Source organism: Esox lucius, chromosome 20, assembly GCF_011004845.1.
Source record: "Esox lucius isolate fEsoLuc1 chromosome 20, fEsoLuc1.pri, whole genome shotgun sequence".
Classification (NCBI taxonomy): domain Eukaryota; kingdom Metazoa; phylum Chordata; class Actinopteri; order Esociformes; family Esocidae; genus Esox; species Esox lucius.
In genome coordinates this window covers 35,910,426-35,923,485 of record NC_047588.1, presented here as the reverse complement: position 1 = coordinate 35,923,485, position 13,060 = coordinate 35,910,426, and the positions used below count along the sequence as shown (strand labels likewise).

The window sequence follows — 13,060 nt, the reverse complement described above, 5'->3', positions numbered from 1 at the left end:
GACGTTCCAGCACGTGTCACAGTCAGCCAGCGGCCAATTAGACTGGAGCTCTCTGAAGCATGCACCGGGCCGACTGGGGGAATCCTGACACGTGACTAGACATGGGGGGATATATATATGGAAGAGAGGAGAAGGAGAGAAGGAAAGAGAGGAGGAGGAGAAAGGGAAAGACACACAGAGAAGATGAAGAATGAAGCGAGGGAACAGAGGAGGGAACAGAAAGAAAAAGAGCAAGACAGGGAGAGGGGGATGTAGATTGAGAGAGACAGGAAATGAAAGGCAATGAGCAACGCAATAGCTAGGGACGGAGAGAGACAGAGAGAGGAAGAGAGAGAGACAGAGAGAGGAAGAGACAGAGAAACGAAGAGAGATAGATGCTAGTGAATATTTGAATCTCTTATCTAATCAACCCTTTCTTCCCCAGGCACCTTTATCTTTCCTAGTTGGCCCAAATCATCAGCCTCTCCACAAATGCCAGTCTGCATGAGCACCTGCCTGGAATAACGCTTTCATAACACCCGTGGGCCATTTCCTGGCACACAAAGACACACCGACACACCTGCACACATCTGAGACCTAATCCAGATCAAGAAATCAATTCCCAAGCCCTAAACTTAACCCCAACCTACTGCTGGCCGTAAAGGAACATTTTCCAGCTGCTCTATTTACCTGCATGTCTGTTAACATGGTACGCTAAAGAATTGTGAATTCACAACACAAATACAATCTTTACTACATTTCCCTAGTAGACAAAACTGACAGGGAAGTAGGGCTCCTGTCAAGCGGCAGTCAAAGCCAGAGAAACAATGGTCAACCTGGCTATCCTTCAATGACATGCCCAAAAGGAACACTGTTGAGATCCAAAAGCTCTATGGAACCAAGACAACCACATCAACTTGCCATTACTGTGATGCCTGAAACACCTACATCACCCATCCTTATGTAGGTGGACTGAAAAAACAGCCCGAACAGTATTTTCTGGTGGATTGTCCCTGTTATGCCTAAACTTAACCCAGTCCAAACGCCTAACACTAAACATAACTGGTAATGCCTAAACCCACAGGTAACAATGCCCAACGGTACGTTTTTCCCTAAACCTAACCCCTTTAAGAAAGAAAGAAAAAAAAAATCCTTGCGGGTTACCTGCCAAACAAAAACTTGTTTCACTATCTGTGGGGACTTCCGGACGTAGATCAAGCACACATGGGAGCAAACAAGAGCATGTACAAATTCCACACCACAGGGTGTTATATCATGGACACTAACACCGTAAGATTTCACTCTGCTCAACATAGTTCAGAGTACACTGCCCAGCTGTATACAGCCCTGTAATTTGGCTTCTGTTCATTAGCCACCAAATGGAGAAAAAGTGAGAGGATACATAGAAATGTCCAATAGGAAAAGCATGTTTCCTTTTGCAAAGAGTTTTAAAGTGTTTCCATTATGCTGCATACTGAATCAAGCCCAGGTGTGTGTGTGTGTGTGTGTGTGTGTGAGTGTGTGCAATCCTGTGTCTGAATGCCTGGAGGATGAAATCCTCTCCTCTAACTCCCTCTGACATCATCCCTCCATCCCCCTTACATCTCCGAAGGCATGACAAAAGGTCAGAGGTCAATCGCGAGGGAGTTGGCAGAGCCATCTAAGGTGGATCTACGTTGGACGATTCCTCCACACAGCCGTTTACCCCGCCGGTGTGACATTTCACGCTAAATTACCGGTTCTCAATCTCCTTCTACCGTACTGGAAGAACATGGGGCGGCAAACGTCCAAACGGTCCCTGGTTTAAATCCCCCATAGTGAAAGCTGCCATGCTGTCCCTGAGCAAGGCATTTAGGCCTGATTGCTTCTCATACCGATGTGTCGTTTCAGGCTGATGCTGTGAATAACAATAGGCACTCCGCTTGCCAAGTGAGATGAGGATAAAACTAAAAACATTTTCCGTTTTGGGTCTCGTACACGTTCCCCAGATCGCCGGACTGTTCAGTTTAGGGTGAGGCAGCTGGCTAGATACTGCTAATCTATTATGTCCAACCAGACTGTGTGACCCCCTGCGTGTTTGTGCATTGAGAAAGGCTGAATCCTTTGCGATGTGACATGATGCACGGGTCAGATGTGTTGCGTGTTGGTCTCTACCGTCTGAGTCGATGCTGTTCAGGGCAGTTGGTGGGATGATGGAGACTTTGCACTGACCCAGGGGACACTTCCTGGGATACAGGTCCATGCACGCCGTGTGTACCTGGAACAGAATGACACGGTGAACACACACGCACGCACGCACGGACGCACACACACAGATGAACAAAGACACACGCGCACGCATACGCACAGACACAGATGAACAAAGACACACGCGCACGCACACACACACACACAGATGAACAAAGACACACACACACGCACACGCACAGTCACACACACACAGATGAACAAAAACACACACACACAGACACACACACAGATTAACAAAGACACACACACGCATGCACACACACACAAACACACACATACACAAACAAAGACACCCACACGCACGCACTTTCACACACACACACACACACACACACACACGCAAACACACACACACAAACAAAGACACACACACCCAGGCACATACACACACACACACACACAGAAGAACACGGACACACACACAGAAGAACACGGGGACACACCCACACACACTCACCATTGCCTTACACCAGAGGCAGCGCCAGTCCTGCAGACGAAGCACACTGCCACACGTCTTGTCACAAACAGCACACTTGGCACTGACGGGCAGGTTCCCTTCCAGCCACTGGTGAGGCATGGCGATCTACAGGACAGAGGTGACAGCTGCATAACTGCTACTGCAACACACTCAAATACAGCTCACCCCCAACCAGCACACGCTGGCACACACTCACCCCAACCAGCACACGCTGGCACACACTCACCCCAACCAGCACACGCTGGCACACACTCATTCCAACCAGCACACACTGGCACACACTCACCCCAACCAGTACACGCTGGCACACACTCACCCCAACCAGCACACGCTGGCACACACTCACCCCAACCAGCACACGCTGGCACACACTCACCCCAACCAGCACACGCTGGCACACACTCACCCCCAACCAGCACACGCTGGCACACACTCACCCCAACCAGCACACGCTGGCACACACTCACCCCAACCAGCACACGCTGGCACACACTCACCCCAACCAGCACACGCTGGCACACACTCATTCCAACCAGCACACACTGGCACACACTCATTCCAACCAGCACACACTGGCACACACTCACCCCAACCAGCACACGCTTGCACACACTCACCCCAACCAGCACACGCTGGCACACACTCACCCCAACCAGCACACGCTGGCACACACTCACCCCAACCAGCACACGCTGGCACACACTCACCCCCAACCAGCACACGCTGGCACACACTCACCCCAACCAGCACACGCTGGCACACACTCATTCCAACCAGCACACACTGGCACACACTCATTCCAACCAGCACACACTGGCACACACTCACCCCAACCAGCACACGCTTGCACACACTCACCCCAACCAGCACACGCTGGCACACACTCACCCCAACCAGCACACGCTGGCACACACTCACCCCAACCAGCACACGCTGGCACACACTCACCCCCAACCAGCACACGCTGGCACACACTCACCCCAACCAGCACACGCTGGCACACACTCACCCCAACCAGCACACGCTGGCACACACTCACCCCAACCAGCACACGCTGGCACACACTCACCCCAACCAGCACACGCTGGCACACACTCACCCCGTCCTCGTCCTCGATGATGTCTTTCCCGATGGAGGCCAGCGTTGTCCATTTGCAGTTGTTGGTGGCCCGGACGGCGCAGCGCTTGTGAGCTTTGAATTTACACACTGGAATCCAAACACGAGCAACAAACACACCCGGTCAGTCTGGCCAACATCAACTACAACAATAGTGGATCGATATGTTCAAAAGAAGGGCGGGGGGGTTAACCACAATGACCCCAGGGACGGGGCGTGTGCCACGCACCTTGTAACTGACATTCAGTTGAGAGGGGGAGACGGAGTGAAAGAAGGAGAGAGAGATGGACAAAGAGAAACAGAATGCAGGGAAACAGAAAGTGGGAAAGAGAGGTTTTAAAGAGGTGTGAACAGCTTGACATACGGTTGATGGAGACGGGATGATGAGTGGGGGTTGATGACGGTGGACAGATAGGGGATGATGGCAAATGAACAAAGAACAAGTGTTTAGTGATAGGTGAGTAAACTGACAAGGCCAATAACAGACACACACAGACAGCCACAGACACAAGCAGAAAAACACACGGACGAGTTTCATCTTTTCTCTCTTTCTCTATGTTGCTGTCTTTCAATTCAACAGGTGCTTTATTGGCATGAACGGACAGTTGCCAATATTGCCAAAGCAAACATATTTAGGTAGGAATAATAATACAGAATAAACCAAAATAAAAAAAAATAAAAATAATGAAAATAGATAATCAGGTGCAATATCTACTGTCTCTGTGTTTTCTCCTAACAAAAGATGAGCTCTTCAACAGATCTAGAAGATCAGTTCTAGAAAACCCCTCAATTCATTTTTAAAACACGTCTAACTGAATGATATTTACTGTAGCGGAGTAGGACGTTTTGTTCATTTTCTCAAGTGTTTTCAAAGTCTTTCCTCTCTGACCATCCATGTTTTTTCATGGGGTCCTGTCTTTATGGCCAGACTATGGTCTTCTGTAAATATCTTTTGCATCACTCTGTCTCTTTCGCTCTCTCTCTCTGTCTGTCACCTTCTATTTCTGCCGTTTCTGGCTGTGTATTTATAGAGGTGGTGAAAGATGTGAGGCAACGCCAACTTGGCAAACTGATTTCATCCGAGATTTACAATTAGTTTCTTCACGGGCCTTGACCGACATCCCACATGACATGTCCTCACCCACAAAATGTCATTTTCACAGAAAGAAAAACTCCAGACGAGTTGAAACTCAGACGAAGCGTCAGACACCTCAGCCAATTAAAAAGAGGCAGCGTGTGCACGGACCAGAATTAATATGTCCTATTCTGGTGTCTGTTCTCCATGAATCAGTCCGGCCTTAGCCCAGTGGGCCGGAGCCTATCCACTTATCACGGACCCTCATTTGGTGTGTGTGTGTGTGTGTCCCATACTCAAAGCCCCATATGTCTATGGCCCTCTAATGTTCTGAAGGATTAGTGTTAAAGCCATAGTGCTAATCACTCTGGCCACTCCAGCAGGCCCCAGTGACAGTGGTAGAGATGCAGGCTAGCCCTTCATTTTAAACCAAAACAGCCCGGTAGTACAGCAATCACACAGTTAAGAGCCAATGGAACTGCGTGGTTAAGCACCTACGGAAATGCTCTCCTCGCAGAAAAACGGGTACGACCATGCTTCACGTGGGCCAGCTTGGGTCGGGCCGTTGGGACCACACTCCAAGATAAAAGCATGTTTTAGGAACCCCCTCACCGAGACACGAAACCACTGTCACCAAAGGGAAGGTACAGGTGAGAGGCACCGGACATCCAGCCTGTATTCCAGCCAACTCCTTACCGCCTGGCACTATCAATCTGATTGCGTATGTACGAGAGGTTAACAGTGACAGACTGTCTGACAGCAGACACACGCGTGGTGCATGTGAAAGCCAGCCCATGTGGCTCTTAATGCCTAGGCTTTGAATGGATTTAATGTATGCGGCTTTGCATGACAGCTACATGAACTACAATGTAAAATGAATAGTTGATGTTTGGACACCGCAGTGGATTGAATACTGCAGTGTGTATTTATTATGGATGAGAAGGCACTTAACAGCTAACCATGAAAAACGGCTGGACTTGGGAAATACAACTGTTGATGAAACAACCCACAGAGTCAAACACACGCAAAGCATCCAGGCACATGAAGGAAGGCCAAAAGAGACGCACAAATACACACACACACACACACACACACACACACATGGACACACACACACGGACAAAAACAGGGACACAGGGGCACACTCGGACACACACACAAATACACACACACACACACACACACACACACACACATGGACACACAGACCCGGACAGAAACAGGGACACAGGGGCACACTCGGACACACACACAAATACACACACACACACACACACACACATGGACACACAGACCCGGACAGAAACAGGGACACTGGGGCACACTCGGACACACACACACGGACACGCATGCACACACCCACAGACACACTCGGAAACACAGGGACGCACTCGGACACACTCGAACACACTCACACACATACAGACACACAGACACACGCCGACACACACAGACACAAACGTGGGTGCAAACAGAGAGATGGCAGGCATCCAATGTATTTTATTTCTATTTGCATAGTTGCTGTATATTTGATTTAACCAAAAAAACAAATCACCAGTCCTGAAAAGACGTATTCCTGTTGACATTAGAATTTTTGTCATAACAGTCAGTGCGATTTAAAGTAGATCAACTAAAGGGAATAAAACGATAAAAGACGTAGCCAGGATGTTTTGGAGTAAAGGCGTCTTCGCAAATGTGGTTGTGCCTTATAAATATAACTCTTTTATAAAAATAAAAAAAACACTATACACAAGAAGGTGGATTTGTCTGTAGGGAATTTGGTAATTTAATTTTGTCATATAAAACGGTAATTTGTTAGTAGGGTATCCCATAATTTTATTTTGTTAATTTAAATAGTAATTTGTGCCCATCTCTGTGAGCTCCCAGACAAACATCCATACAAACACACGGAGTCACTGAGACTAATTGCCCTCAGCCACTCCTTGCCATTAATGCTACTTTATGTTCTACTAAATGTTCTGGTAAATGCATTCAGAATTACATTAGTGAACCATTGATTGCAGACGGATATGAGACATTTGTTTTTTAGAGAGATCGGTTCCCTTGTTACCGCCAGAGGATGGTTGGTGAGGTTAGTGTTGCATATTAGTGTGTGTGCGCATGACACACACACACACACACACACATTAATCCCTATCGATTGTCCTGTGCAGGAAATCGAAGAAAAAAAGAAGCAGCTCTGATTGCTGTGAACCTTATATCTAGCTATTCTCACCTCTTAAAAACCTCCTCTCACTCACCCTCTCTCTCTCTGTCTCTCTCTTGGTTTCTCCACAATAGCAGCTACATTGGTGAAAATGTCATGATGTGTCTGTATACAGTAAGAGTTGCATTATAAGTCTGATCGGTCCCAGTGTTCCAACAAGGTGACTGAAACAGTGAAAGCACAGTGCGTTACTGAAGCTTGATGCTACAGTATGCTGCTCAAAGCCAGAACCGTGTGAGGTACCATGTAGAACCGTAATGTTCTTGGGCATTTCTTGCTTTGTTTGATCGAGAACAGTAAGTGGAGTGTGCTGAAATAATGTTGGTCCCGAATCGAGCCCACGCTTCAGCTCCGTGCAAGAGGCCACGGAACTCCATGCTTCTCGTCAGGGATCATTCTCTGTCGTGGAAGCAGTGCAATTGGAAAAGGAATTACCTATCCAATAACCTAGGTCAGGGTTCAAAGGTCAGCCGCCTTTATGACAGGGAGGGACATTTTTATTCATGTTCAGCTGTCGAAAGGCTGCAGGATTATCAAAGGCCTTTTACACCCCAGGCAGACATGGTGAATCTCCCACTGTTGGCCAGGCATGCAGCCTACTGCCAAGAAGCTTGGAGTATCTAACTGAAAGTCGTCAGACTTCTCAACATCTGACCAGTCTGACCACTGCTTCTGCTCAACTGGACACACACACACACACACACACACACAGCTTCTTCCCTTGTTCTTCACCCCTCTCCCCCTTCAGAAAAGCGTCCAGCAAGCCAGGGTGGAGAGATTGCCAGAGATAAGACAGACGCTCGTTAACAGAGCGGCAGTCGATCATGCACGCGTTCAATTTAAAACAGACGACAAATAAAATGAAGACACGTAGAGGCACAGATAAGAACTTGTTCCACACACCGCCAGGCTGACTGGTGGACTGGTACCAAGCTGGCCACTTGGCCCTTGACTTAGAACAAGTACTGTCAGCCTGTGAACACGGACAGGCCTCCAGAATATCAGTGCTGCAAGTCTGCCCTGATAGCCGTGTCTGCTCAGGTGTAACATGAGGGGGCTGATACTGAATCAGCTGGTCAGATAACTAGCCCACTTCCGAATGAACATGGCGGGGCCTGAGTTCTGATAATCAACAGAGCTCGGAAGAACAAATACGAAACCGCACAAACGAATGAAGATACGAAAACATAACCTGCATGGCTTTCGAAGAGAAGTCAGCATGTGGAGCATTTAGAGATAAATGACTAATCACACACACACACATAAACATACAGACACACACCCACACACACACACACACGGCCATAAAAGCCTTTGACGATCCTACAAGGAGGAAGCCCTTCATTTCAGAGCAAATAATGGGATTTCATTAGCCTCTCACAATAGGCTAACTACACACAAACACACACACACCCACACACACACACACACACACACACGGCTATAATAGCCTTTGAGGATCTTTGAAGGAGGAAGCCCTCCATTTCATAATGGGATATCATTAGCCTATTAGTGCTGGCTAGCCAGTAGGGATGACACATAGTCTAGGCCCAGAGTGTCAAATGCGTGCTTCTCCGCGCGGGATGCATTTGGTCTTCCATGAAGAGGGAAGCCTTGAAATCTTCTCACTTTAAAAAATATATGTATTTTTTGAAGTCTAGAAAGGTGAATTGGGTATTTTGACTGAAACTTATTTTAAAATTGAAATATCTCTGAATATCTGGCACGACCTATTAATTGCCTTGACTTCTATTTTACCGGTGTCTGTGTTTCGGATTCGATTTTACCAAGCATTCTGAAAAACAATTATATTATATTTATTATCATACACATTTTCAATTTATTATCAGACTTTTTTGTCAGTCTTTTGTTATTCAAATATATCGAACGATACATTTTATATGACTGATATGCATTTGTTGAAATTTTAACCACCGTCACAAGCACATTTGTATTTACTTCATGCCAGGGTACACTGGCACAGAAATGACAAAACATCCATATCTGTTTTCGAGCGATTATGTTATGTGAGTATCAGTATGGGTCAACATCGTATTGGTGCATTGCTAACTTTTAGTTGGTTTGAGAGTAAAAACAAAAGTACCCAAAATTTGCTAGCTGTGTGTATTAAAAGTCTTATTAAAACATTCAGCAAAAGGTAAATAACCTTAACTTCTGATTCTCCCCGGAAAGGACAACCCAAGAAACCTTGGGGAACAAGACTAAACCATTCTCACAACCAACATGACACCAAAACACTTAAGTTTACAAAAGCTGCAGGGAACTAAACATGCCAGTTAGGTACTCAACTGAACTCAAACCAACCAATACCCTATCATTCAGCTTCTGAACTGCATTGTCCTACTATTCTTTAGAGACCAAGGGCGAACTAATATCATAAAGTGGCATTGACTGCTTAATCCATTGATTAGCCCTCATCCTTGCCCTACTATAAGCTTGTAGTGCTATGTCCCAGGTGATGTGGCCTTGTTGCTCTATAAATCAGATTAGTCCTTAATCTCCACCACACCACTCTATGGCTGATTAAAACTACCACAGCACAGGAGGGACAAACAGCACTGATTAAAATTACCACAGCACAGGAGGGACAAACAGCACTGATTAAAACTACCACAGCACAGGAAGGACAAACAGAAGATTAAACTACCACAGCACAGGAGAGACAAACAGACGATTAAAACTACCACAGCACAGGAGGGAAAAACAGAAGATTAAACTACCACAGCACAGGAGGGAAAAACAGAAGATTAAACTACCACAGCACAGGAGGGACAAACAGCACTGATTAAAATTACCACAGCACAGGAGGGAAAAACAACACAGATTAAAACTACCACAGCACAGGAGGGACAAACAACACAGATTAAAACTACCACAGCACAGGAGGGAAAAACAACACAGATTAAAACTACCACAGCACAGGAGAGACAAACAGAAGATTAAAACTACCACAGCACAGGAGAGACAAACAGACGATTAAAACTACCACAGCACAGGAGGGACAAACAACACAGATTAAAACTACCACAGCACAGGAGGGACAAACAGACAATTAAAACTACCACAGCACAGGAGGGACAAACAGACAATTAAAACTACCACAGCACAGGAGGGACAAACAGCACTGATTAAAACTACCACAGCAAAGGAGAGACAAACAGACGATTAAAACTACCACAGCACAGGAGGGACAAACAGAAGATTAAACTACCACAGCACAGGAGGGACAAACAGCACTGATTAAAACTACCACAGCACAGGAGGGACAAACAGACAATTAAAACTACCACAGCACAGGAGAGACAAACAGACGATTAAAACTACCACAGCAAAGGAGAGACAAACAGACGATTAAAACTACCACAGCAAAGGAGAGACAAACAGACGATTAAAACTACCACAGCAAAGGAGAGACAAACAGACGATTAAAACTACCACAGCACAGGAGGGACAAACAGAAGATTAAACTACCACAGCACAGGGGGGACAAACAGACAATTAAAACTACTATAGCACAGGAAGGACAAACAGACAATTAAAACTACCACAGCACAGGAAGGACAAACAGCACCAAATAAAATTACCACGGCACAAGGGAGACAAAAAGCGCTCCTCCTTGGCACAAGGGACAAACAGAGATAAGGAAAACCCAGTGCTCTAGCGTGCTCCCTCCTCAATGCTCCGTTGATGAGAAGGGATGGAGATGTGTGGGGAGGACAGGTCTTTGAGAGAGAGTGTGTGTGTGTTTGTGTGTGTGTGTGTCTCACCCTCGCAGGACAGGCCGTGGGAGGTGACTCCGGAGAGGCTGTCTCTGCAGACGTTACAGAACGTGGGCCGTGCGTGGGAACAGGCGTACCAGTTATGCGTTCCTGAGAAATGTTCCACATTGAACTGTGCTGTCTGGCAAACAAGAGGTAAAATCAGGTCGGCCACGCCGGGACAGACAGACAGATACCGTACCTTATACATCAGGCTTCACTTCACTCATGTAAAAAAACAACAGACTTAGCACAATTGTTCGAACATTTGGAATAGGCAGATTGCCACAGATTGAGAATACATTAGAAATAGACAGAAATAACTATTATGGATCGGCAAAAATTACTGTAACATTTGGAATAGATGGAGCAACACAATTTACTGTAATGTTTGGAAAGGATGGTTTGGCATAAATTACCATTAACATTTTGAACAGAGAGATTGGCACATAGTACTGTAACTGTATCTTGAATATATGGATTGGCTGAATTACAGTAAAATTTGAATAGGCAGAAATTAAGGTAACAGATCGGCACATATTACTAAATGGTAATCTTTTTATTGATCGCATTGCGTTCTTTATCAAATTCATGGTTATATAAAAGTTTGATAAATTGTTAACTTAAACTGTACTACAGTGTACATTGTACAATTACTTTGCAGAGCTCTGTGCTGTTTTGTATTGTAAGCATAATAGAGCCTACACACAGTTGTTAACAGAAATTTACATTATTTGACGTTATCTTTAAACAGTAATTTCATACAATAAAATGTACTTTAGACAATCATCTTTAACCTAAAGTCCTAGTGCAGTCAAAAACAGGATCTCCCTGTTTAAAATCCCAAATCAACATTTTCTCAACACTAAGAGGTCAATACCAGTCCAAAATCTTGTATGGCCCATTTTGTTTGATAGATGATGAAAAGATAAATACATTTCAGCCTGTTGAGCTGGGATGGAACACAAACACACACTAACACAAAAAATATGTTTCATGACTATTATAATGGAATGCGAGAAGCCAAAATGGATGTACAGTTTCTTAAACCCGTAGCTCTACTGTATGGCTCTGGGGTGCTACTGCATTGCAGAGGAGAGGAGAGGGGGCAGAGAGTGAAAGAATTGTATAACATACAGTATTTAATTCCCAAATTAATATATCCAGATGTAAGATGAATCTGCCTGGAGACCAGCCAAATCAGCTGTAATATCTGTTTGTTATTACATCAAAACATTGAAAAGGGATCCTCACAGAATGTCAGTGTTATTACAATCACCTTGAAGTTATGTTAAGTAGACATTTAACAGAAATTATTTTCAGCATTAAATAGCAACCCCTGTTTTTCCACTGTAATAAATGTGATGAATTGTTTGTTAGATAGAGGACGAGAAAGACACTGAGAGATAAACAGAGAGACAGAGAGAGACTGACAGAGATAAACAGAGAGAGAGAGAGAGAGAGAGAGAGACAGAAATAAACATAGAGAGAGACAGAAAGAGACAGACAGAGAGAGAAACAGACAGAAATCAACAAAGAGAGTCAGAGAGAGACAGAGAGAGATAGAGAGCAAGAAGGGACAATTCTGTGACAACATCTACCTTCATCTTCATTGTCCCACAATACCTAGATTATAATAACCTATTCTGTGTATACAACACTGTCCTCTAAGACTCCATTAAGTTGATGTTTGTGTGTGCATTCGCGGGGATGGATGCGAATGTGAATGTTCCTGCAACTAACTTTCTTGCAAAGTCCCTTGAACGGCAACCGCGCTGTGGATAAGTTCCTTTTTGACATGAATGCAAATGTTCCCCTAACTCTGGCACCAAAGAAAAACCCCACGCTAAACAGGTTCTCAGCGGGGAGATTTTCCATTCACAGAAGAGCTGGGCCCTCCAACGGTGGGTCGACATTATGGGCGACGTTAAAAAGAACACTGTGTCTTCCCGGAATTCTCAGCTGAATGTCTGCCACGCTGCTATGCTGCCACGCTGCCACGCTGCCTGTCCACCATGGGTGGGTAGAGCAGACGGTCCAGTCCGTTGCATGGAATGCGCGCTACGGAGACAACGCAACCCCGCCGCATTCGCTTCCCGCATCTCCGAAGTGTGGCGATATAAGAACAACATATAACGGGGACACGACTGCGTTCT

General features: G+C 45.6%; 1 protein-coding gene across 8 annotated transcripts in view; it reads right to left on the bottom strand.

Annotated features, from left to right (window-relative positions):
* The window catches only part of dgkh (diacylglycerol kinase, eta), an 83,296-nt gene that overhangs the window by 27,180 nt on the left and 43,056 nt on the right, over window positions 1-13,060 (bottom strand). For all 8 annotated transcript variants that reach the window (XM_020041116.3, XM_020041114.3, XM_020041117.3 and 5 more), the window contains 4 exons: window positions 10,914-11,046; window positions 3,807-3,913; window positions 2,687-2,812; window positions 2,134-2,236 (listed from right to left, as the gene is read on the bottom strand). In XM_020041116.3, the coding sequence (XP_019896675.1) occupies window positions 2,134-2,236; window positions 2,687-2,812; window positions 3,807-3,913; window positions 10,914-11,046 (469 nt within the window). The remainder of the gene's footprint in view (window positions 1-2,133; window positions 2,237-2,686; window positions 2,813-3,806; window positions 3,914-10,913; window positions 11,047-13,060) is intronic.